At 40.5% G+C, this 27,066-nt stretch overlaps 1 protein-coding gene across 1 annotated transcript in view; it reads right to left on the bottom strand.

The window, feature by feature from the left end:
- The window catches only part of LAMB4 (laminin subunit beta 4), a gene marked incomplete at its 5' end in the record, with an annotated part of 107,783 nt that overhangs the window by 24,849 nt on the left and 55,868 nt on the right, over window positions 1-27,066 (bottom strand). The window contains 9 exons of the mRNA XM_080665206.1: window positions 1,249-1,410; window positions 2,007-2,212; window positions 4,718-4,878; window positions 7,154-7,529; window positions 11,508-11,604; window positions 21,331-21,551; window positions 22,389-22,613; window positions 24,503-24,660; window positions 25,347-25,578. Of these exons, the coding sequence (XP_080521332.1) occupies window positions 1,249-1,410; window positions 2,007-2,212; window positions 4,718-4,878; window positions 7,154-7,529; window positions 11,508-11,604; window positions 21,331-21,551; window positions 22,389-22,613; window positions 24,503-24,660; window positions 25,347-25,578 (1,838 nt within the window). The remainder of the gene's footprint in view (window positions 1-1,248; window positions 1,411-2,006; window positions 2,213-4,717; window positions 4,879-7,153; window positions 7,530-11,507; window positions 11,605-21,330; window positions 21,552-22,388; window positions 22,614-24,502; window positions 24,661-25,346; window positions 25,579-27,066) is intronic.

Raw genomic sequence — 27,066 nt, 5'->3', positions numbered from 1 at the left:
TCAGGATTTGCATTTGTGATGTTTACTGCTGTATTTCCAACATCTAGATAAATGTCTGGCTCAGAGTAGGTCCTCATGAATATTTATTAGAGTAATGAAGAATAACATAAGTGAAAAACTATGTAGCAATACAGAATTATGACTATGCAAATAAAATGTTTCAACATTTCGTATGTGCAGGGATTTTCTCCAGCTTGGCTATGCAGAGGCTTGCTCCATTCTTGGATTCTGGGGCATGTGGAGCAAGGACACAGGACCAGCTGGGCCTCAGGATCATGGAGGTGAGGCTCCTGGAGGAAACTGTTGCTCGTGTGTGTGTGTGTGTGTGTGTGTGTGTATGTGTGTGTTCGCACATGTACTGGTGTGTAGGTGCTCACACATGTATCATAAGTGGTTCTCAATCCTTTCCCAAGCTTGACCCTGTATCCTTCTCTCGATTTGAGATGTCTCCGCGTACATTTCCTTTTTGTTTAGGAGCTGGTTTCTGTTACTTGCAAACAAGAATGCTGACTGATATATTTAACTTACATTGGTTAAAAAACCTCAGTGCTTTAAGAACTATTTTTTCATCAAAGGCTCTACGTAGATTGTCAAAAAAGGAGTGAGCTAGGGGGCACTTCATCATCTTATTCTCAAGATGAATACAATGCATTATTCACAGAATACCTGAAATTGTGTTCACCCTTTTAAGAAGAATATGATGTATTCTCAAAACGCTAAAGAAAACTAGGTAATTAAAAAGTACACTCATCAATGTGACCAGAAAAGTAAATGAAATCTTTAAAAATTATTAGAGAAGGAATTCAAGGCATAAGGATATATTCCTATTAAAATATTTTCTAACATTAAACTGTATATATTTGGTAGAATTTCATATATACCCTTGAATTGATAAAAAATGATTCTTTACTTTGGGAGATCTATAGTTTTCAAAGCTTCAAAGCCAGGAGTCTTCACATTTCTATGTAGTGTTTGCTATGAAAGAAATATGTCCACACAAGTCTATGTCCTATAAACACATAGTAATAGAAATATTAAATAGAAAACATGTCAATATTCACATCTACTTCTAAATCTACATTTATATAGACATCTATAGTTTTATCCTACATTTCCAGGCATAAGAATACCTAATATCTAGAATCATCCTTCTGCTTAGAAGCTAAATGGCAGTTTTTAAAATTCCAAATAGCTCCCTTTCTTTATTGCTACAGCTTTACAAATAAAGCAACAGAAGACATGACTTACCTGATTTTTCAGACCTGGAGCCTGGCTGCTCAAATTCTGAATCATGGACTCTGCTTCTTGAGCTTTTTGAAGGGCATTCCTCGAGAGGGGCAGGGAGTCACGACAGCTTGGGCCACCACATGACGAGAGCACACATGGCATGTCCCCTCGTTCTCCACACACCTGACGGAGCAATGACTTCTGTGAAAAAGCCACTCACGGGCAGATTTTTTTTGAATGCCATCCAGGTTCATGGCGGCAAGGCACTGCTCTACTTGTACATGTTTCTTCAAGAGTTATTCATGCTTAGTGTATAGATGTGACCCATTAAATGTTTCCTAGGTAACTGAATCAGTATCTAAAATATTTGTTATCAGCATTGTGCCAATTAGTGTCATTTTTATACTTACAGTTTTGAGGCAAAATTGTCAAATGTCTAGCATTTCCCTGTTAATTTCCTTTAAATAAATAAAATTTACCTTTTACTTACAATGAGGCAGGAAGAGAAACCTGTACCCTCTGGGAAATAGTAAATAATATAAAATAATTAAATGAAGGCACAATTTTTACTCTTTGATTATTCTTAAACTTTGACTTAAGAAATAAAAAATAAATATATTTATTTATTTATACATTGTTAACAGAGCATTTATATGTTATATATATATTTACACATTTACCAAATAAATAAAAAAGAATAAGATGTAAGACAGGAAAATATAATTGAAGAGACCAAGTAGAAGCCACAAACATTTTTACTACACTGTATGAATATTTACCTTTTCCTTCAGTATTTGGATATCTGGCATCTTAATCTGTTTTAATTTTTCCAATGACAAGTTTTCTTTTGAGGTTAATGTATCTAAGATGGTAAGTAAGTCAATCCTGGTTTTCTCAGAGTTATTTATGATGGAAGTAGTTTCACTAATTCTTTTTTCAGCAGATGTTGATCTGTGATAATACTTCTTGATGTTCTCTGAGAAATCTACATCAACATAAATTGAGGTAAGATAAATGTTTTGAAAACAAATGAAATTATACATTAAATATCAAGATAATTATTTCACAATTTGGCCACTATCTTTGTCTTAATGACAGTACAAAAAGTCAACATTCTCTTCTTTGAATTTACACTCCTATGAGGAAGGATTAGATGTAGGATTACATATATATATATATATATATATATATATATATATATATATATAAAATAGATGTAGAACATTAAGATTCAAATCTGCAGACATGGGTTCGAGTGTTGGTTCACCTTTTACTGTCTGGCTAGGTCCTTGAGCAAATTGTTTAATCTCTTAGATTGAGTTTCCTTATCTGTAAATTGGTGATAATTTGTGAGGATTGAGTGAGATATGAAAATACTTTGTAAAGTGTTCCACAAATGTATTAATTATGCATTAATTATGTAATAAACGAACTAAATTCACCTAATTATATAGAGTGGGAGTGGACAAACTTGTTCTGCGAACAGTCAGGGGGTAAGTGTTTTAGTAGGGCCCCCCCCCCCATAGTACTTCTGTCACAATGACTCAACTCTGCCATTGTTGTGTGAAAGCAGCAGCAGACAATAGTAAATAAATAGGGGAGGTTGTCTTCTAATGAAACTGTATTCACAGAGACAGGCTGTGGGTAGGATTTGCTGGCAGGCTGTCTTTTGCTCACCTCTGATGTTGAGGCTGATGACAATAGCTTTAATTGTAGAGTGCTTTCTATAGGCCTGCACTTCCTATCAATGTTCTTCCTTAACCTTCTCAAAGCACTGTGAAATGCTTATTACTATGATCACCCTCACCTTATAAGTGAGGAAATGAGGCTCTGATGAAGTCATCTATTTGCCTGAGGTCTCACTGCTAGTAGGAGGTGAAGCCAGGATTTGAAGCCAGGTGGTTTGACTAGGGAGCCAATGTCTATATTAAGCACTTCTCTATATTTTCCATATTCTTATTAAAATGCAAATTCATTAAAATAACATGGTATTTTTTAAATGTAAATGATGGTATATTAGGGCTATAAACTATAACTCCATATTTTAGGAAACAGAGGCCCAAGGTCCTACTCTTTGCACCCTACATAACCAGAATCCAGGCAACAACCATACCTCATCTTTTAAACCTTCCTGGTTCTTACACTAACATATTCTTAACACATATGATTTTCATTTATCATAAAACAAAACCATGTTCCTATTACTTGGAATGATTTTCTTCCTTTTGCTGGCAAATTTATCTTCATTCTGTAAAGCCCAATTCAATTGTCACCTACTCCCTGAAGCCTTTTCTAATAAACTCAGAAGGAATTTCATTTTCACTGTTCTGTCCTGGAAGCAATCGAAGATGCCCTAATTTAGTCTTTTTGTTTGCAATTGTTTATATGCCTGTCTTCACACTAGATTGGAATAACTTAAGGACAAGGACTTTGAGTGTTCATCTCCCCAGCACAGTGTCAGGCACTGAGAAAAACTTCAGAAACTGCTATTGGACTGCAAGTTTGAGAGGCTTAGCCTGAGGGCAGTTTTCCATTCTTCTACCTGGCTTGGATGACCGCTGGTAGACTTCCAGTTCTTTCAGTGGGCACCTTCTTCCAGATTAGGAATCAGAACAAATTCCTTATTCTTGACATAGGGTTTATTGAGTATCATGGATGGTTATTTCACTAAATTAAGTCTTCCTTTAGGGTCATAATTGTCACGTATTTTTTCTCTTTAAGATCAAGATCAGATGAAAAACAGGAGCATACACATAGGGCAGAGAAAGCAGACAGTGTTATGGCCTTCAAGGTGAGTTTCATGCCTATTTTCGCTTTACCTCCCAATTAGATGGGTTAGGTGTGAACAAGTTCAGTGCTGCCTCTTCTGGTAGTATCAAGTTATCCATTTCCAAGTATAACAGATCTCATCAGAGATCAGGAGAAGAGCTAATCCAACGTTTGCTTCAGAGTTCCATTTCTCCTCCAAGTTGATCTTGACTTTGACACAGCTCCCATTCATTTTTGAGAACTATGCAATGTGAATTGTGGGCTTCTAGTATGTTACATAACTCCACACCCCTGCAAAGTCCTTATGAGAAAGTCTTTTTTGCTTCATATTCCTTTGCATTTATGGTTGCTGGAAATGGAGTGGCTTATACTCAGAATAACATACCATAGAAACATATCTCTTTTATTTCCTTATGCATGTTAGCATTTCTAAGTTGCTGATTTCACAAGACCACTTGCATGGTTTGGCTCTAGAAGGTTGCTTTGGTATTTGTTTAGTATCAGACATTCATTATTTTGAGCAAATACTATCTAGGTTCTGCAATGTTTAAAAAGTTGAAATATTCATATACAAATAATGTCTTCAATGGGTGTGTTTTCATGTTCTGAAGTGCTGGGGTGCTATGGCAGTAAGCACAGGGTGACTCACTAATGGAATGTACTATGGATTTTATAAACATTTGTCCAGAAACAGACAGTTGAAGTGCATTTTCTCTCTTACCCACAATGCTTGCATTACGGGCAATGGAGTACAAATCAATTTCTTCCTGAAGATTTTCAAGTAAGAGATCTGATTCATTCCTCATTTTCACTATTGTTTCCTCCAGATCTTGAAATTCATATACTGTTTTCAGCTGTTCACCTAGCTGCATGATTTGTTTCCTATAGGAGAAAATGAGAGTAAACATAGTGAAGCTTATATTACATTTGATAGATTGATAGATTGCCTTCATTATTAGGGCAATTACCTCAAAATTAGAATGTATTTTCCCACCCCCTATTTTTCATTTGGCAGTTTATAATTCCGTTTATTGCTTATCTCTTTCTTCTTAACTGGAATATTTCATTACTCACTTAAAAAATGATCAGCACCCAAGGTCAAGTAGAATAAAAAGGTTTCTGAATCTTTCAGTATCAACTGTTTATACTCTCTCTGTCTCCCTTTGCTTTGGGTTTTCAAAAACATGTATTTAAACATGGCTCATTTAGATCAGTCTAAGAGAGCAAATCTACATTCAGCTCTCAACACACAGCCCCTGCCTAGCCTAGGGGAAATATCAGTTCTTCATTTAGAATAAGTCTGCTTCCAGAAAGGCTCCTTTTAGTGCTACTTCTGTACATGGTCTTAACTTTTAATAATCACAAGTGACAAGGAGGTTCCTTGTTGGTGAGTGTACCTTGTGTGTTTTCATTTGCCATCACCTTCTTCTCTGATGCTGCAAACTAAGATGAACCCAAAGAGGCCCACACCAAGACACATCATAATTAAATGCAAAAGGTTACAGACAAAGCAGCAAGAGAGAAGCAGTTCGTTACCTACAAGACAGCTCCCATCAGACTGTGAGCTGATTTTTCAACAAAAATTTTGTAGGCCAAAAGGGACTGGCATGAAATACTCGAAGTAATGGAAAGTAAGGACCTCCAACCAAGATTACTTTACCCAGCAAAGCTATAATTTAGAATTGAAGGACATATAAAGAGCTTCCAAGACAAAAAAAAGCTAAAGGAGTTAATCACCACCAAACAGTATTATCTATAATAATCTATAATAATAAAAGCACAATATGCTAATTAGACCAGACATCCTTCAGGACATCCTTCCAGGATAAAGCTGGGGCTGCAGCCATGGCTGCAAGGGAGGGATCCAGGCAATTGTGGCTGCGAAGGCCTACTCTTGCAAGAATTTTGTGCAACGGGTCTCTAGTCTTATATAATAAAAGGGTAATATGCAAATTGTCCCTTCAACCAGGAGTTCAACCAGGGGTGGGCCCAGCCCATCAACTGCCTGGGGCCCCTCGCTCCAGCCAGCCCTGCCCAATTGGCCCTGATTGGGGTGGGCTGGCTGGACCCCACCCATGCATGAATTCGTGCACCAGGCCTCTAGTAAAAAATAATAAAGGGTTTTCTTTAAGAAGAAGAAAAAGAAAAGATAAAAAATATCAATAATAAAATGACAATAACTAGTTTAAATGTAAATGGATTAAATGTTCCAATCTAAAGACATACCGTGGCTGAATGGATAACAAAACAAGACCCTTACTTATGTTGTCTACAAGAGACTCACTTCAGATTGAAATACACACACAAACTGAAAGAAAAGGTATAGAAAAGAATATTTCATGAAAATGGAAATGAAAAAAAGCTGGGGTAGCAATATTTATACCAGACAACATAGACTTTAAAATAAAGGCTATAACAAGAGACAGCCAATGGCCCAGCAATTCCACTCCTGGGTATTTATCTGAAGAAATCCAAATCACTAAATTGAAAAGACATATGCATTCATATGTTTATTGCAGTATTATTTACAATAGCCTAGTGGTCGGCAAACTGTGGCTCACGAGCCACATGCAGCTCTTTGGCCCCTTGGGTGTGGCTCTTCCACAAAATACCATGGCCTGAGCGAGTCTATTTTGAAGAAGTGGCATTAGAAGAAGTCTAATTTTAAAAAATTTGGCTCTCAAAAGCAATTTCAATCGTTGTACTGTTGATATTTGGCTCTGTTGACTAATGAGTTTGCCGACCACTGGGTTAGGGTTATGGGTGAAAAAGGTGAAGGGATTAAGAAGTACAAATTGGTAGTTACAGAATTGTCATGGGGATGTAAAGTACAGTACAGGGAAAATAGTCAATAATATTGTAATTACTATGTATAGTGTCAAATGGGTAGTAGATCACTTAATAAGTTATATAAGTGTCTAATCACTGTGTTGTACACCTGAAACTAAATTAATATTGTATGTCAACTGTAATTTAAAAATAAAAATTATTTTTAAAAAAGAGACAAATATAATCACCAGTCTATTAACTGGATTTATTATCCTATTTCTCTAGTGTTAACACACATTTAAGTACATTTTTTAAACTGAAGGCTATTAAAGTAGAAGTTAAGATAAATCAGGAACTTCACTATCTATTGCTTGAGCACAAATCTTACCGAACAGAGTCATGATAATCCTTGACTTTTAAGAATTCCCCAGATGAGAAAACAGGATGTTTTAAAATCCTTTCTATTTCAGACATATTCTTTCCAAGGCCTTTGAAGTCAGCCTCACAGACAGGCAGGGTCTCTCTTTTATCTTGCATGTTAGCAGCCAGCCTAATTAACCCTTGCACTGCGCTGGAGAGGAAAGAAATGGTGTGGTCCCATTGATCAAAGCATGAGTGACACCGAAGACAAGCAGGGAATTCCTGGCCGTAACCCCGTGCACAGTGATCACACCGCTGGCCGCTGACACCTTCCCGGCAGTGACACATGCCAGTGTCCCGGTCACAGATGGGCTTCTGGGTACCTTCCCTGTTGCAGTCACATGCTAAAGAGAGAGAGAAGGAGCAGAGATATCATCACCTGGTCTTTTGCTTATAACTAGCTCAAGAGTAAAGACTTTGAGAAGCTCCCCAACTCCTGTTTCTAAGGTGAACATTTAAAACCAGTATAATTTCAGAGATCTGTGCAATGGTCATTAAAATACAGCATTCTTCTTTTCATTCCACCAATGAATCAGTTTATGGTTTTTATGTAGAAACTAGAGGCCCAGTGCACAAAATTTGTGCACAAGTATGGTCCCTAGGCCTGGCCTGCTATTAGGGCCATCTTCCCCGGCTGCCACCCACCCCTGGTTCCCCGTTCGCCATTGGGTGATCGGTGCCTGACAACTAGGGAAAGGGACCGAGAGGTCGGCTGTTCCCACCCGCTCGCTGGCTCCGCCCCCACCGTGGGTCGCCCTCTGAGTATGGGCAACCTGCGGGGTGGGGGCCTTGGCCCACATCCCCTACCACCCAACCCCAGTTCTCCATTTGCCACCAGGCGATCAGAGCCTGCCGGCCAGGGAAAGAGACCAAAAGGTGGTCAGTGTGCCGCATAGTGACTGGTCCAGCGGTCATTCTGGTCATTTCACCATTAGGGTCAATTCGCATATTACCCTTTTATTATATAGGATAGAGGCCTGGTGCATGGGTGGGGGCCAGCTGGCCTGCCCTGATGGGGGCCCGGATTGGGGTAGGTGTCCCTGCTGGGGGGAAAGGCCGGCCTGGGCGAGGGGCTGCAAGGGGTTTGCAGGGTGGCCATGCCCCTGATTGGGGTGGGGGTCCCTGCTGGGGGGCGGGGTCTGTCTGGGCAAGGGGCCAGTAGTTCTGGTCTCTGGTTGTTCTGGTCGTTCTGCCGTTTCGGTCACTGGGCTTTTATTATATAGGAAAATTTGTTTTTTTTTTACTGTGAGTGTAAGTGTGTGTGAGTTCTTTACCTATTTCAATGAGTAACATGTATCTAATGGTTGACAGTGTACTAGTGACTACTGCTAGTGTCCACAAGGGTGACTGAGGCATGTCAAAGATTCTCTAAGAATTCCCATAACCACGCCTTTTCTCAGTGTAATCCAGTCTGGGTGTGCTGACTCATGCTATCTTCCATGTCATAAGGAGAACTTCCCATTCTCAAAAAAAGGGTGGAGGATCACTCCTTAGTATTTACTCAAAGGGGTTGAAAACTTATGTCCACAGAGAAATCTGCACACAAATGCTTATAGCAACTTTATTCATAATTGCCAAAACTTGAAGGTAACTAAGATGTCCTTCAGTAGGTGAATGGATAAATAAACTGTGGTACAATTACACAATAAAAATATTATTCAGTGTTAAACATGAAAGAGCTTCAAGTCATGAAAAGATGTGGATGAAACAAATGCTAATTGAAATAAGCCAATTTGAAAAGACTAATTGCTGTATGATTCCAACTATAGGACATTCTAGAAAAGGCAAAACTATCCTATATAATAAAAGGCTAATATGCAAATTATCCCCATGTGTGGGAGTTCGACTGACCGGGAGTTAGATGTGCGCTGACCAGCAGCGGGTGGCACAAAACATGGCTGCATCGGCAATGCGGTGCTGACAGTGGGCGGCAGTGGAGGTGCTGCTGGCCCCAATGGACCCTGACAAGAGCGGGACTGTGGCAGGATCGTGGAGCAGGTGAGTGGGTGGCGCCAGGCCAAGGCAGGTGTGATTGGGGGCCCTGATCACCCCGGAGTCGCCCCACAGATTGGCCCTGATCATGGGCCAGGCCTAGGGACCCTACCCATGCATGAATTTCATGCACTAGGCCTCTAGTTGAGACAATAAAAAGATTTATGGTTGCTAGGGATGGGGGTAGGCAGAATAGGCAGAGCACGGGGGAATTTTAGGATAGTGAAAATACTCTGCATGACACTATAGTGTTGGATACATGTCATTATACATTTGTCTAAATGAACAGAATGGACAATGCCAAGAGGGGACATAATGTAAATTATGGACTGTGGTGATTATAATGCTTCAATGTAGGTTCATCAATTATAACAACTACTCTCTTGGGGATGTTGACCATGGGGTAGGCTGTGCATCTGTGGGGGCAGAAAGTATATGGGAAATCTCTATACCTTCCTTTCAATTTTGCTGTGAACCTAAAATTGCTCTAAAAATGGTCTTTTTAAAAAGGGAGAAAATTAGACTGGCCAAATTGGCTTAGTGGTTGAACGTCGACCTATGAACCAGGAACTCACGGTTTGATTCCCCATTAGGGCACATGTCTAGGCACATCCCCGGATTGTGGGTTTGATCCCCAGTGTGGGGCATGCAGGAGGCAGCCTATCAATGATTCTCTCTCATCATTGATATATATCACCTTCCTCTCTGAAATCAATAAAAAAGATATTTTAAAAAAGGGAGAAAAATAAATTTAATTTGTCTTAATAAAAACACACACCACCCTATGCTACATGCACTCTAGTTAACTAGATTTTTGTTATTAAGCCTAAGGATGGAGGATGGAAGAGCTACTGAAGTTACTTCAATTTCCAAAAGGCTGGGGAATCACTAGCCTATGTAATTGCACTAACTGCAAGGAACAAGCGATTTAAAAATGCATTTGCCAGCTTGAATAAAGGAATGCCAATTACAAATAAAAACTGATTAACATATTAGGCCCCTCAACTAGACATCTGTCTGGCAGGTTTGCTTTGGTCCAGAGGCCAGGGGTGGCACTAAGTCACATCCCCAGCTGGAAGCCAAGGTTCCCCCTAGCTAACCATTCTTCTCCAGGAGTTTTAGTGGAGTCTGTGGCTTTAGCTGACCATTTGCAAAGTTTTCTCTATAAGAGATGAAAGCATTTTTATAAAATGAGATTATTGAAATGTTAAAGGGACACAAGGAAAGGCACTCTGGAAGACAGATTTTCCAAGAACCAAAATTTCTCCCTGGTTTTTAAAGTAGTAATTCCACTTAGAAAACTGCGTGGGACTGGGGAAAACCATTCAGAATATATATTTGAGTGGGACAAGAAAATGCAGGTTTTTTGTTTGTTTGTTTGTTTGTTTTTTGGTCACAAAAGCACATTTATGAAAGAATGGAAAGGAGGAAAGAGGTACAATATAAGTAGAGGTGACACGATGATAAGCCCATCACATCTGTTATTGCTTTGGATTGACTTCTTTTTGGAAGCTGACTTTAAATAGAGATGCAAAAAATCCTTTCTCCTAGGACCTAATCCAGACATTAAATCTGTCCTTCCAATATGGTAGCTACTGACCACACCGGGCTATTGAGAGAATTAAACAAATTCAATAAAATAAACCATTGTTTTTCTCACTTGCCACATTGCAAATGCTCAACAGCTACACATGGCTAATGGCTCCTGCACTGGACGGCTCAGACGTAGACACTTCCATCTCTGCAGGAAGTTCTATTGGACGCACATCTCTAAATCCTGCGATGCTGAGACATGGCAGGAGAGGCACTAGAACATAAGCTCCATGAGGTTAGGGCCTTGTCTTACATGTTCACTTCCTAGAGTACTCAGTAGGCACTCGAGGAATGTTGTAGAGTAAATGAATAAGTGACTATGTGGTAGACCCAGAGTTATGAGAGCCACGTTGAGGAAGCCTCTGCTGGCTTCCTGGGAGCCGTCCCCCAGCCTGTAATTCACTCCAGAGTAGCTGCTTTTGTCAACATGCTTCCAAATAGCAGAAAATTGGCTACCAGTTATGATCTCACAGGCCTGTTCCATTTTAATGACTTTGAGGAATGTTAATATAGGCTACAAGTTTGAATCTAGGCTAATATTTAATGCAGCCTAAAGTTTTAGTACAGAAGAAAAATGTGTTGTTTTTTTATAGGGCTACAAAAATATTTTCAAAACTGAAATTAAACTTTTTGAGTTTTCTAGAAAATAAAGGAGTTTGAAAGTCAGTTGGCTCATAGCATGCTCGTGGTAGAACCAGGTTGACTGTACTCATGTTTTTAGAAATAGCAATACTTACGAATGCATTGCCCGAGTGGATCACTATAATAATTTTCCTGGCACTCACTGCAGCGTTTCCCACTGTAGCCTAATTTACACGGACACTGGCCTGTAACCTGTGAGAACATTCATGGATGAGGAATTGACAAGCTTTCTGATCTAAAAAAAAATGCATTTTAATACAAAACAGTTTTCCCTCCAGTGATTTAGAACATACAGCTGTGCAAAGTCAGAGGAAGGATGATTCCCATGGCCAGCATCCACCCCCGACAATACCAAGGATCAGGAATTAATGTGTTTTGGCTTAGGGCTCTTGAATATACCGCCTGCTTCCAGCTGTTCAAGGACAGGTGGCCCCAAACTGGGAAACATACACAGATGTAAATGAAAACAAAACACATAATGGGAAGCGGGCCACATTCTTTTCCTCTACAGTTATGGGAGTTTCCCCAAAACACAGAGAGGCTAAAGACCTGGACTAACATTCATCAATTAATTTGGCAAATAATGTTTCCATGATGGAATGTCAGATGGAGTTTCTCCCAATTGGGCCAGTATTTTGCTCAACAAACATTTTTTTTTTTCTTTGCACTTGAGATTTGATCATTTAATAATAGTTAGTTAACTGTGTTTGGGGAAGAGAGTTGAATGTTTTTGTACCATCCCCACTGGATTCTTGACCAGCTTTTTTGAAAACCAAGGAGGTTGCAAAATTAACAAGAGAAAAATATAGAAGCAAATCACTAGTAGAGTGGCCCTAGGTTAGATTGACCAAATCTGCTTAAACAGCTCTACCATTATCTTCCAGTGAATAAGTAGCATGATTACCAAAGTGATGGCATTGACTACGTTGCTACCCATCTTTGGAGTAACCACTAGCTTCTGTTCAAATGTAGAGAGGTCAGGGGCTCTTGTTGCTCATGAAGGCTGTCATATTGCTGGTTGTCCTTGATTGTTGGGCAATGCTTGATTACATTGATGTATAATCTGCTCCTTGTAGCTTGCCCCCATTGTTCTGAGGCCTGTCTTATGGGTTGCACAAAACTGGCAGCCTCCCTCTTTCCTCTTACAGTCCTCTTCCCAACTGTAGATAGTCATTTGCAATTTGTGTTTGCTGCTCTTCTTCAGGCTGACCACCCCTAATTCCTTCAAGCCTTCATCAGAGAGTAGCATGGTTCTATGCTACTATCCTGGTTGTCTTCTTTTGAACACATATTAGTTTGCTAATATAACGTTTAAAATGTGGCACTCAGAAATGACAACTGTGCTCATGGAGCCGTTTGGCTAGTACAGAGGACAGTGGGACAACGACTGCCCTGAACCTGGGTATGGCCGCCCCCCCCCCCCCCGCCTACTCCAGTCTGAATGGGCATCGCCTCCTTGACAGTCCATCCACACATCTGGCTCGCTTGAAGCACACAATGAAAATCCTCAAATGTTTTTTCGCATGAGCTGGTGCCAAGTTATTACTCCCACCCAATATTTATGCAAATTTTAAAAGCACAATTGCAAAACTTGACTTGTATCCTCTGAATATCTTATCTTGTTTCCAGACAACAAGACAGCCTGTTAGGATATCTTGTCTCTTGTTCTGTATCACATTAGCTTATAACTTTGCAATATCCACAAATCTGATAAGCCTGTTTCTCCAACTCCATCTTAAATTGTTGATGAAAATACTGGATGGCACGTTTGGATCTCTCTGCAAGAATGCACTGGGACTGCCTCCTGGCTGAGATAGAGCCATTTATCACAGTTGTTTAAACAGCTGAGAATTTAAACATTCATATGTGTCCTCTGTGGTCGAGTGAAAGTGTTTTCTCATTGTAAAGAGCAGCCTTCCCCTAGGAGTTCCCTTTGGGTCAGACAACCCCAAATCTTCTTCTTCTTCTTTTTTTAAAATTTCTTTATTGATTAAGGTATTACATATGTGTCCTTATTCCCCCATTACCCCGCCCCCCACCACCTCCCATTCATGCCCCCACCCCCCTGTTGTCTGTGTCCATTGATTAGGCTTACATGCATGCATATAAGTCCTTTGGTTGATCTCTCCCCTTTACCCCCACCCTCCCCTACCTTCCCTGAGGTTTGACGTTCTGATCGATATTTCTCTGTCTCTGGATCTATTTTTGTTCATCAGTTTATGTTGTTCATTATATTCCACAAATGAGTGAGATCATGTGATATTTATCTTTCTCTGCCTGGCTTATTTCACTTAGCATAATGCTCTCCATCTCCATCCATGTTGTTGCAAATGGTAAGAACTCCTTTTTTTTATAGCAGCGTAGTATTCCATTGTGTAGATGTACCAGAGATTTTTAATCCACTCATCTGCTGATGGGCACTTAGGCTGTTTCCAAATCTTAGCTATGGTGAATTGTGCTGCTGTAAACATAGGGGTGCATATATCCTTTCTGATTCATGTTTCTAGTTTCTTGGGATATATTCCTAGAAGTGGGATCACTGGGTCAAATGGGAGTTCCATTTTGAGTTTTTTGAGGAAACTCCATACTGTTCTCCACAGTGGCTGCACCAGTCTGCATTCCCACCAGCAGTGCACGAGGGTTCCTTTTTCTCCTCATCCTCGCCAGCACTTGTCATTTGTTGATTTGTTGATAATAGCCATTTTGACAGGTATGAGATGGTACCGCATTGTTGTTTTGATTTGCATCTCTCTGATGATTAGTGACTTTGAGCAGGTTTTCATATGTCACTTGGCCTTCCTTCTTTCTTCTTTCAAAAAGTGTCTATTTAGATCAGTTGCCCATTTTTTGATTGGGTTATCTTCTTCTTGTTAAGCTGCATGAGTTCCCTGTAAATGTTGGAGATTAAACCCTTATCGTTGATATCATTGGCGAATATGTTCTCCCATGCAGTGGGCTTTCTTGTTGTTTTATTGATGGTTTCCTTTGCTGTGCAAAAGCTTCTTATTTTGATGTAGTCCCATTTGTTAATTTTCTCTTTAGTTTCCATTGCCCTAGGAGCAGTATCAGTGAAGAAATTGCTTCGGCATATGTCAGAGATTTTTCTGGCTGTGGATTCCTCTAGTATTTTTATGGTTTCTTGTTGTATGTTTAAGTCCCTGATCCATTTTGAGTTTATTTTTGTGTATGGTGTAAGTTGGTGGTCTAGTTTCATTTTTTGGCATGTATCTGTCCAATTTTCCCAATGCCATTTATTGAAGAGACTGTCTTGACTCCATTGTATGTTCATGCCTCCTTTGTCAAATATTAATTGAGCATAGTGATTTGGGTCGATTTCTGGGTTCTCTATTCTATTCCATTGATCTATATGTCTGTTCTTATGCCAGTACCAGGCAGTTTTGAGAACAGTGGCTTTGTAATACAGCTTGAAATCTGGAATTGAGATCCCACCTACTTTGTTCTTCTTTCTCTGGATTGCTGTGGCTTTTCGGGGTCTTTTTTAATTCCAGATGAATTTTTTGGAGAGTTCTTTCTAGGTCTGTGAAATATGCTGTTGGTATTTTAATGGGGAGTGTATTGAATCTATAGATTGCTTTGGGTAGTATGGACATTTTAATGATGTTGATTCTCCCAATCCATAAACATGGTATGTTCTTCCATCTGTTTACGTCTTTCTCTATCTCTTTTTTCAGTGTCGTGTAGTTTTCTGCGTATAGGTCTTTTACCTCCTTACTTAAGTTTATTCCTAGGTATCTTAATTTTTTTGGTGCGATGGTAAATAGGATTGCTTTTTTAGTCTCTCTTTCTGTAAGTTCACTATTGGTGTATAGAAATGCCATAGATTTCTTGGCATTAATTTTGTATCCTGCTACATTGCCGAATTCATTTATTAAGTCTATTAGTTTTTTTTATGGAGTCTTTTGGTTTTTTTATGTACAATATCATGTCATCTGCAAATAAGGACAGCTTTACTTCTTCTTTTCCAATTTGGATGCCTTTTATTTCTTCTTCTTGTCTAATTGCAATGGCTAATGCTTCCAGTACTATGTCGAACAGGAGTGGTGAGAGTGGGCATCCCTGTCTTGTTCCTGTTCTTAGGGGAAATGGTTTTAGTTTTTTCCCATTGAGTATGATGTTAGCTGTGTGTTTATCATATATAGCTTTCATTATGTTGAGATATGATCCTTCTATTCCCACCTTGTTGAGAGTTTTTATCCAGAAAGGGTGTTGGATTTTGTCAAATGCTTTTTCGGCATCAATTGATATGACTATGTGATTTTTATCTCTCAATTTGTTTACGTGATGTATCACGTTTATTGATTTGCGGATTTTGTACCATCCTCGCATTCTTGAGATAAATCCTACTTGGTCATGGTGTATGATATTTCTGATGTAGTGCTGGATCTGATTTGCTAGAATTTTGTTGAGGATTTTGGCATCTATGTTCATGAGGGATATTGGTCTGTAATTCTCTTTCATTGTGTTGTCTTTATCTGGTTTTGATATTAGGGTGATGCTGGCTTCATAGAAGGAGCTTGGAAGTGTTCCTTCCTCTTGAATTTTTTTGAATAGTCCTAGGAGGATAGGTTTTAGTTCTTCCTTGAATGTTTGGTAAAACTCCCCTGTGAAGCTGTCTGGTCCCGGGCTTTTGTTTGCTGGAAGCTTTTAGATGACTGCTTCAATTTCTTCCATAGTTATTGACCTATTGAGATGTTTAGATTCTTCCTGATTGAGTTTTGGCAGCTTATATTTTTCTATGAATATGTCCATTTCCTCCAGGTTGTCCAGTTTGTTGGAATAGAGTTGTTCATAGTATTTTTTAACAATCCTTTGTATTTCAGTGGGGTCTGTTGTTATTTCACCTCTTTCATTTCTGATTTTGTTTATTTGGGTCCTCTCTCTTTGCTTCTTGGTGAGCCTGGCTAGAGGTTCATCAATGTTGTTTATCCTTTCAAAGAACCAGCTCTTGGTTTTGTTGATCTTTTGTATTGTTTTTTTGTTCTCAATGTCATTTATCTCCACTCTGATCTTTATTATTTCCTTCCTTCTGCTTACACTGGGCTTTTCTTGTTGCTCTCTTTCTAACCCTTTGAGATGTAGGGTTAGGTAATTTATTACCATTGTTTCTTGCTTTTTGCAGTAGGCTTGTATAGCTATGAACTTTCCGCTCAAGACTGCTTTCGCTGTGTCCCATAGATTTTGGATTGTTGTGTTTTCATTGTCATTTGTTGCCATGATGTTTTTTATTTCTTCCTTGATCTCTCTGGTAACCCAGGCATTGTTTAATAGCATGCTGTTTAGTCTCCATGTGTTTGATTTTCTTGGATTGTTTTTGTAGTTGATTTCCAGTTTTATGCCACTGTGATCTGAGAAGATGCTTGATATGATTTCTATCTTCTTGAATTTAAGAGACTTTGCCTATGTCCCAGAAGATAGTCTATCTTTGAAAATGACCCATTATGCACTTGAGAAGAATGTATATTCTGTGGCTTTGGGGTGAAATGTTCTGAAGATGTCAATTAATTCCATCTGGTCTAGTGAATCATTTAGGATTGATGTTTCTTTGCTGATTTTTTGTTTAGAGGATTTGTCCAATGGTGATAGTGGGGTATTAAAGTCTCCTACTATGATTGTATTGCTGTCAATCTCTCCTTTGATATCCTCCAGGAGTTTTTTTAATGTATTTGGGTGCTCCTATATTGGGTGCATATATGTTTACCAGAGTTATTTCTTCTTGTTGGATTGCTCCCTTTAGTATTATGAAGTGGCCTTCCTTATCTCTTGTTATGTCCTTCACTTTGAGATCTAATTTGTCAGATATAAGTATTGCTAGCCCAGCTTTTTTTTCATTTCCATTCGCCTGAAAAACCTTTTTCCATTCCTTCACTCTCAGTCTGTGTGCGTCTTTTTTTTCTGAGATGGGTTTCTTGTAGACAGCAGCTATATGGGTCGTATTTTCTTATCCAATCCGTTACCCTATGTCTTTTGATTGGGTCACTTAATCCATTTACATTTAAAGTTTTTATTATTTTTAATTTAATAAATCTTTATTGTTCAGATTATTACAATTGTTTCTTCTTTTTTCCTCCATAGCTCCCCTCCACCTGGTTCCCACCCCACACTTTGCCCTTACCTCCCCCACACTGTCCTCATCGATAAGTGTACGATTTTTGTCCAGTCTCTTCCTGCACCCCCATACCCCTTTCCCCCTGAGAATTATCAGTCCACTCCCTTTCTATGCCCCTGATTCTATTATATTCACCAGTTTATTCTGTTCATCAGATTTTTAATTCACTTGATTTTTAGGTTCACTTGTTGATAGATATGTATTTGTTGTTCATAATTTTTATCTTTACCTTTTTCTTCTTCTTCCTCTTCTTAAAGAATACCTTTCAGCATTTCATATAATACTGGTTTGGTGGTGATGAACTCCTTTAGCTTTTTCTTATCTGTGAAGCTCTTTATCTGACCTTCAATTCTGAATGATAAGTTGGCTGGGTAGAGTAATCTTAGTTGTAGGTTCTTGCTATTCATCACTTTGAATATTTCTTGCCACTCCTGTCTGGCCTGCATAGTTTCTGTTGAGAAATCAGCTGACAATCATATGGGTGCTCCCTTGTAGGTAATTAACTGTTTTTCTCTTGCTGCTTTTAATATTCTCTCTTTGTCTTTTGCTCTTGGCATTTTAATTATGATGTGTCTTGGTGTGGTCCTCTTTGGATTCCTTTTGTTTGGGGTTCTGTGCGCTTCCTGGACTTGTAAGTCTATTTCTTTCACCAGGTAGGGGAAGTTTCAGTCATTATTTCTTCCAATATGTTTTCAGTATCTTGCTCTCTCTCTTCTTCTGGCACCCCCATAATTCTGATGTTGGTACACTTGAAGTTGTCCCAGAGGCTTCTTACACTATCTTCAACTTTTTGGATTATTTTTTCTTTTTGCTTTTCCGGTTGAGTTTTTTTTTGCTTCTTTGTATTTCAAATCTTTGACTTGATTCTTGCGTTCCTCTAGTCTGCTGTTGGGTCTCTGTATAATATTTTTTATTTCAGTCAGTGTATGTTTAATTTCTAGTTGATCCCTTTTCATATCTTCGAGGGTCTCGTTATATTTATCGGCCTTTTCTAGAATATTCTTGAAAAGCCTTATAACTGTGGTTTTGAATTCTGTATCCAGTTGTTTGTTTTCCTCCATTCTTTTGTTTGTGATCTGTTTCTTCATCTCCCCATTTTTCACTGCTTCCCTGAGTTGGTAGGGTAGCTTTGTGTGCTAGGTTTCCTATATGGCCCAGTGGGTCAGCCTCCCCAGTTAACCTGAGGTGGACACTCTTGGTACACCCCTTTGTAGACTGTGTGTACAGCCTTGTTGTAGTTAAGTCTTGATTGTTGTTGGTATCACTGGGAGGAATTGACCTGCAGGCCAGTTGGCTGTGAGGATCAGCTGTGTCTACACTGGGAGATTTTCGGTGCTGGAGACAGCCTTATAGGATTAAGCCCTGCCCTTGCACTCGCACCTCTAGACCTCTGCCTTCTGCGGTTCCCGAGTTTCCACCTGACAGTCCAGATTTCCCCTGTAAGAGCTTGGGTTTTCAGGGGCTCACCGGGAACTGCGGTTCAGTGCAGTCAGGAGCTTCTGACTTTCTTCTGCTAAGGATAGCTTGTGGCAACTTCTGCAGTCAGTCTTTGTGTGCACTCACGCTTCCAGACCCCTGCTGCAGTGGCTCCCCCGAGTCTCCGAGTCTCCTTGTGCCTTTCTCTCTACCTGACAGTCCAAACTCCCCCTGTATGAGCCTGGGTCCACAGGGTTTCACCCGGAACTGGGGTTCAGTGCAGTCGGAACTTAGGTTCAGTGCAGTCTGGGGCTTCCTTCCCCCTTCCGCCAGAGAAAGCCAGCCAGGCACTCCGCCGCCCTTCCTCTCTGCGTGCGCGTGTCTCTGTACCTCTGCCCTTTGCCGCTCCTTCTCTGTGAGCTTTCCTCTTTCCTTCTAGTTTTAGAATTTCCACTCAGCCAGGTTTCCTGTGGTTCTGGATGGTGTCCGTTCTGTCTTTTAGTTGTAGTTTTGAAATTGTTGTGCGGGGCAGCAGTTTAGGTGCTTACCTATGCTGCCATCTTGGTTTTCTCTAAAGTTATTATTGATAGGTACTTATTTGTCGCCATTTTTATTCTTTACCCCTGTGTTCCTTCTTCGCTTCCTATTTCTTTTTTTTACAGCAGACCCTTTAGCATTTCTTGCATTGCTGGTTTGGGGGTAATAAATTCCCTTAGTCTTTTTTTGTCTGTGAAGCTCCTGATTTCACCTTCAATTTTGATTGATAGCCTTGCTGGGTACAGTATTCTTGGATTCAGACCCTTCCTTTGCATGACTTTGTATATTTCATTCCATTCCCTTCTGGCCTGATGAGTTTCTGTTGAGAAATTAGTCGCTAGTCTGATGGGGGTTCCTTTGTAGGTAACTTTCTGTCTCTCTCTGGCCGCTTTTGAGATTCTTTCTTTGTCATTGGTGTTTGCCAGTTTAATAATAATGTGCCTTGGCGTCGGTCTTTTGGGGTTCATTTTGCTTGGGACTCTGTGAGCTTCTTGGATTTGTGTGGGTTTTTTCTTCCCTGTATCAGGGAAGTTTCCTGTCATTATTTCTTCAAACAGGTTTTCTATTCCATGCTCAGTTTCCTCTCCTTCTGGAACCCCTATTATGTGGATGTTGTTTTGTTTCGTGCTGTCCCAAAGTTCCCTTAGGCTCTCCTCCTGCTTTTTAATTTTTTTTCCTAGAAGCTGCTCTACTTGGGTATTTTTTCCTACCTTGTCTTCTAGCTCACTGATGCAGTCCTCTGCTTTTTCTAGTCTACTCTTGTTGCTTTCTATTGAGTTCTTTACAGCAGCAATGTCATTTTTCATTTCTTCTTGGTTCTTCTTCATTTCCTCTTGGTTCTTACTCATAGTGTCGAATTTGTCTTCCATTCTTTTCAGCCACCTTATGACCATTTCTCTGAATTCTTTTTCTGACAGGTTGCTTGCCTCCATTTCGTTTACTTCCTTTTCTGGTGATGCCTGCTTTTCTTTCATATGCAGGCTGTTTCTTTGTCTCCCCATGGTCTCTCTTCTCCGGGTGTCTGGTTATGTAGTTCTCTCTCTCCTTTCCGTGGTGGAGTGTATAGCTCCTCTGAATCCATGTGTTTGCGCCAATTGGGGACCGGTGCTCTGGGGTTCGCAGCTGTTCCATGGGTGCCGCAGTTGTAGATTTTTCAGGCTTCCGATAACATCCACACTCCCCTTCAAGATGGCGTGGTCTCTGCATCCGAGCCGGTGGCTTGGGGAGGGAACCCAGCAGCAGTGGGGGCTGCCTGGTCAGGGGATCCCCGTCCAGCAGTCCCCACCTTCTCCTGGAGTATAGCTGTCCCTTAACTCACCAACAGACACTCCCCGTGCGACCCTCAGCTGTTCTTTCTATCTGCTCCGGGACAAGGCTCAGGACATGTCTGTCTATTACGCCACCATTTTTTTTCTCCTCCCAAATCTTCTTGTTGTAAGGGGCTCTTTGTTTAAACCAGCGCCATCTGATTTCCACCTTCACAGGCTTCCCTCAATCTCCATGACTGAACTCACTCTTTGTTGAGGGCTGCTACAAATATGCTTCCCAAAGGTCTAGGTCTAAGAAGCATCCTAGAGAGTGATGCCATTAGGAGTTCCTCATGAATTAGGAAGCCAAGCCGTCATGTGGAGATCTACCAATTTGTTCCATATTTGGCGGTTGCGGGTGTGAGGAGTGGAGGGGAGCCCATAAAATAGACATGGTCATCTGGTGCCCAGATCTAGGTGTCTAGTACCATTCCCCAACAAAAGGAAACAGCACCCCTTGAAGAAATGGCTGATTCTAGAAAAGGGGCAGGAAATAGACAAGATGAGCTTAGTAACTTTAAAGTATCTTGCCTGGTCACAGTGGCTACCATGAGAGGTCCAGGAGTCACAGTCACATGGTTGGCATCCTCTGCCAGGGATGAGGTTCCAGTATCCATCAGTGCAATGGTCACAGGTCCGCCCCGTGACGTTGGGCAGACAAGGGCATGTGCCAGAGTCTGGGTCACAAATGCAAGCTCTCTGGCTAGGGTGACACTCAGAGGTATTCACGCCAGAAGGATGACAGGAGCATCCTGAGATAACAGGAGGTAAATTCAGTGGTAACACTGGCTTTCAACAACCCATGCAAATATGGAGAAATATATCATTTCTCTAAAGGGCTCAATACCTTACAATAGTACAGAATTTATCAAAGAATTAAGTAGGTTGAACCCATTCAACTGTTGTTGATCTCCCAGAACAGCAGTTTCATATGGTTGTGCCTACTATGTTCGAAGAGCTCACATAGTAGACTGTGAGAAAGACTGCAAGTCTCACCTTTTCCCTCATGATATTCACCCAAGTTCCATTTATGTGAAAGATCTGAAACCAAATGGTTTACTAAATTGGGTGAACTGAAATATCACCCAACTGACATCTCCTAAAAAAGAGAAGTGTATTTCTCCTCTTTCTTTATTCTAGAATTAAACCTATGTCCTCTTCTACATCAGTGATTCTCGTATTTATACATTAAAGTCACTTGATGAGCTTGTCACAATGCATATTTGTGCGTCTCACTCCCAGAGCGTCAATTCCGTGGATCTGAGGTATAGCCCAGGAATTTGCATTTTAATGCCTCATCCCCACCCCTAGATGACTCTGGCTCAGTGCACATTGGACCATCCTCTGAGGAATAATGCTCAAAATCCACTAGAGCAATAGTCAGAGAAGGCAAACTAATGACACCAGTGAGTATATTATAGCTGCACCCATTTCTGCTGATGAGTTCAGGGTCCCAGCCCATCACCTAGGGGGTGCTGACACCCCTGGCCTAACTGAAACAGGCATGGGAGAGCTGCTACACACTCATGAGCTGCCACTCTGCTGCCACAACCCTCCACCCCTTCCCCCCAGGAGCCTTGCAGACTTACTTTGGCAGGTTTGATTGAGGGCTGATCCAAAGTGACCCGGTTTGCAAAGCTGGCAGTTAGGCCCCTGAGTGTTGTGCAGACATTTAAGGCATTCCCCTGTTACTCGGCTGCAGGCCTCTGGATCAGTAACATCAATGTTGTTGTTGCAGGCACATGGCCGGCAAGGTGCTCCAGAAATTCTGGGATTTCCATAGAAACCAGCAGAGCATTCTTCACACTGCTTACCTGAAAGATGGAGAGAGAAAAAGGGAATGAGGTGACAGAGGTATGTGTATGTGTGTGTTGGAAGAGGGGGGATGGAGATTGGTATAAATAGAGAATAATTGGGCACCTCTAGGGATAATGAGAGGTCACACATTGAGGATGAATAAGGAAAAGTGTTCTAATTTAAAACAAAACATTCATTTTAACTTATTATTCACTTAGAGGGTAAAATGATTATCCAGGGCTAAAATGTCTTTGGTGAAGAATGGATTCTAGTCTTTCTTAAAACCTAAGAGTTGTGGGCACAGGACCCCTGGATTCTTATAGAACCAGGGTCAAAATAGTGTACCAAAGGGCCCAAAGTTCATGTCAGCCCTTCTCCTCCCCAGGGCCCACCCCATCCGGTCCTGGAGGTGAAACAGCAGCAGCCTGAGATATAAGTCTAGCAGTGAAGATGGCTGAGAGTAGTTTTCTTGAGGTATGAGTACAAGAGGGTGTTCTTACTGAGCACTGGATGGAGAAACCATCCCTTCTCTCCTATACTCTTTGCCCTTCCAACCATGAGGCAACTGCACTTGTTTAGGTGTCCAAACTGTGGGTCTACTCGCCACATTTTGGTTCATCCCATTTAGAAATGCTCTGGGAGCCCAGTTCTTAAAAAATGGCTAACCAGCTGGAACCAGTTTGGCTCAGTGGATAGAGCGTCGGCCTGCGGACTGAAGGGTCCCAGGTTCGATTCTGGTCAAGGGCATGTACCTTGGTTGCGGGCACATCCCCAGTGGGAGGTGTGCAGGAGGCAGCTGATCGATGTTTCTCTCTCATCGATGTTTCTAGCTCTCTATCCCTCTCCCTTCCTCTCTGTAAAATATCAATAAAATATATTTTTTAAAAAAAATGGCTAACCAAGCCCTGGCTGTTTGGCTCAGTGGATAGAACATTGGCCTGCGGACTGAAGGGTCCCGGGTTCAATTCCAGTCAAGGGCACATGCCTGGGTTGTGGGCTCGATCCCCAGTAGGGGGAGTGCAGGAGGCAGTAAATCAATGATTCTCATCATTAATGTTTCTATCTCTTTCTCCCTCTCCCTTCCTGTCTGAAATCAATAAAAAAATGGTCAACCAAGCCAAAGTGTACAGGGAGAAGAGACTATAAGAGAAAAGGCAATTAACAAGAGATGTGTAACCATAGAGATAATAAAAGTATTATCCATGTAATTTATTATCATTATGGTAATTATCACTGAAGAAAATATGAGCACCATATTGCTAAGTGTGATTAAATCAAGTGGACTTTGTAAGTTTTCTTCCTTGTTTACATTACATGTTTACACTCATGCTTAAACTATGCATAATAAAATTTTTGAGCAACAGATACAAATATTAAATTAACTTATGCAGTCTCCATTCAATGCCCAAATCAGTGCTTCAAGACTTCTGGAAAAATTAGTTGTATCTGTGAAATGCCAGTCAAAGTGATTGGTCAGAATTATACAAAGAAAGCATTGGACTAGTTATTATTATTATTATTATTATTATTATTATTTTACTTTTCGATTGCTTATGTTATATGTAATATACTATATCACATATATTTACTTCATCACATATATATCTTAACATGTGATGATTTTATTTTAAATAAATTAATTTGATTTAAACTCATTTGGTTAGTTTTCCAGAACAGTAATAAAATTTATAGCTCAGTGGGATGAGTTATAAATTGTCATTGGTTTTTTAATCATTCAAATTCTTTGTTTATAAAGCAACAATTTACCACATTGTGTCTTCTTACCATTAACTTATATCCTGCAACATTCATTGGGTCAAGGTAGATAAATTATTAATATGGGATTACTTTTCAGATAGCCATGTGAAATAGAAGCAAAACAACCATCATAAAGTCTCCTGCCTACCTGCATAACCTTGAGCACAATTGCAGATTACATCTGAGTTCCAAGGATTCCGATAACAGGAATGGGCAAAGTACTGATTGCTCGAGGGAACATCTGGACATGGGCAAGGACGGCAGGGCTGTCCTGAAGAAGGATTTCCATAGTAACCATCGATGCATCTGTCAAGGCAATTTATTTTCACCAAAATGTTCCCAGGAAAAGCTTACATGTTAACCAGTGTGCATTTGCTATGCATTAAAACCATGCAGCTCTGAAAACTCAATTTTTTAGAAGATGCTTATTTGCTCTGCATGAGGATTTTTTGCTGTTGAAAGTCCCATGGTATAGTCATTAAACTCCATACAATAGCACTCAATTTACATGTCTTATTTCAGGAATATAAAAAGCAAGGTTCCAGGCAAATGCTTGTTATTAATTTAATCAGACACTGTCTGGCTTATAACAAGATTTTGAAGGATGACGGAATGACATTATCTTCCCACCCAGAACAACCATTCTACGCTTCAATACTGTTAGTCTCTACTCAGTGGTCCTTTGGAGAGTGTTGCGAGATTGGAACAAAAGAAAAAATTAAAAATAAAAGTACAGCCCAGCCAGCATGGCTCAGTGGTTGAGCGCTGACCTAAGAACCAAGAGGTCACGGTTCAATTCCTGATAAGGGCACATGTCTGGGTTGCAGGCTTGATCCCTAATGTGGGGTGTGTGGGAGGCAGCCGATCAATGATTTTGTCATCATTGATGTTTCTATCTCTCCCTGTCCCTTCCTCTCTGAAATCAATAAAAAAATATTTTAAAATAATAAAAATAAATAAAAATAAAAGTACCATACATATGAATTCCATACCTTTCACAGTTTCTTCCAGTTGTAAACCCCCCACAATTGAAGCATGATCCTGTTTCTGGATCACAAAGCTCAGCGAACGAATTACAAAGACAGGGGTGACAGTTGGGAAATCCAAAATAGCCCTGCAGGCACCCGTCACAGCTGCGGCCAGCCACCTCTTCCTGGCAGGGGCACTGTCCGGTTATTTGGTCACACACAGTGCTCGTTGAGCCTCGAGGGTGGCAGTGACACACTAGATAAAGCAAAGAGAACATGGTGGGGTGGGGGGCAATGGTGTGCTGGTGAAAGCGGTACAGACCTGATTTTGCAGTCCCTAACTTACCAGCTCACTCCGATCAAGGTGAATAGAGGGAGTCTCTAAAGTGCCTAGAGCAGAGCCTGGCATAGAGCGAGCACCAGGTGACTGTTGGTAAAATAGCAATTCACCAATTCATTCAACAAACAGTAAACGGTGAACAACTGGGTTTGATAAATGTTGTTTCTACAGAGGAACTGAACAAGTAATGTGCTTTTAATGACTTGAACTTCCATATATCTTGGGAGTCAAACTTTAAGACTATAACAAATATAAGAGACCCCTCTCAAAACTGTCAGGTTTCCTTTATCCTGGACAAGATAGTAAAGGCTCAACCCTTTTCTGCTACATTGTTGAATTACTTGAGCTGATCTTTCCTATAAAAAAATGTGATGCCTGTTTGGTTTACAGGGTGCTACATGGAAAAATATATATTCCTTTGTGTATCTTACCATAACCAATCCATTTTTTTAAAGAAAAAGGAAAAAAGAGCAGTGATGATCCAGCTAGCATGGCTCAATGGTTGAGCATCGACCTATGAACAAGAAGGTCAAATTTTGATTCCCCATCAGGGCATATGCCTAGGTTTTGAGCTCCATCCCCAGTAGTGGGCATGCAGGAGGCAGCCGATCAATAATTCTCTCATCATTGATGTTTCTGTCTCTCTATCCTCTCCCTTCTCTCTGAAATCAATTAAAAAAAAAAGGTGGCAATGGACCCACGCTGTTTGATGGGCAGTTTGCTAGACAGGCAATGACCAGGAAGGTGTGCCATCTTTCTGAATCATGACTGACAGGATGTTTCCCTACCTGAAAGGAGAATTCATGTACCTGGTGGTTTTCATGGTTCCTAAGACTGGTTTCTGTGGGGAACAGTATTTCACTTATGGTTTACATCGTAGAATAGAGAACTACATACGATGACATGTAGGATAACTGGATTTACTACTGTGGGTGAAGCCCCATCCAAGTCCTTTCTAATGGGCAGATTATAAAATGAGTTCTGAGACTTTGCAACCCCAGCATCAGAAAGCGTCATATCCTGGTCAGAGTGTTGGCTCCTTTCTCAACTTCCCAATCTCATCCTTGTTTTGGCCTTTCCAGCCACTGGCTTACGGACCAAATCACACAGCTGGGTTTGCACAGCCAACTCCCTTCATGGTGTCCCACAGCCTACCCGGAGTACCCTCTATTTGATACAGACTGCAAACTCCCAGAAGCATGAACCATGGTTTTATCATCACTCATATCATCATTCCTTACAGAGCTCTGCACACTCAGTGCCCAGTGAATGGATAGATGAAGGACGGTAGAAAAAAATTTCAATACATTTTATCTACATAGACAGTCTGAGTAATGTAGTCAAATTCCCACTCTGCTCCCCTTTTAGACTCCACACATCAATTTTCCTCCCTTTGAAACTCCA

Source organism: Plecotus auritus (genome assembly GCF_963455305.1).
Source record: "Plecotus auritus genome assembly, chromosome: 4".
Taxonomy (NCBI): domain Eukaryota; kingdom Metazoa; phylum Chordata; class Mammalia; order Chiroptera; family Vespertilionidae; genus Plecotus; species Plecotus auritus.
This window is presented reverse-complemented; position numbering and strand designations above follow the sequence as displayed.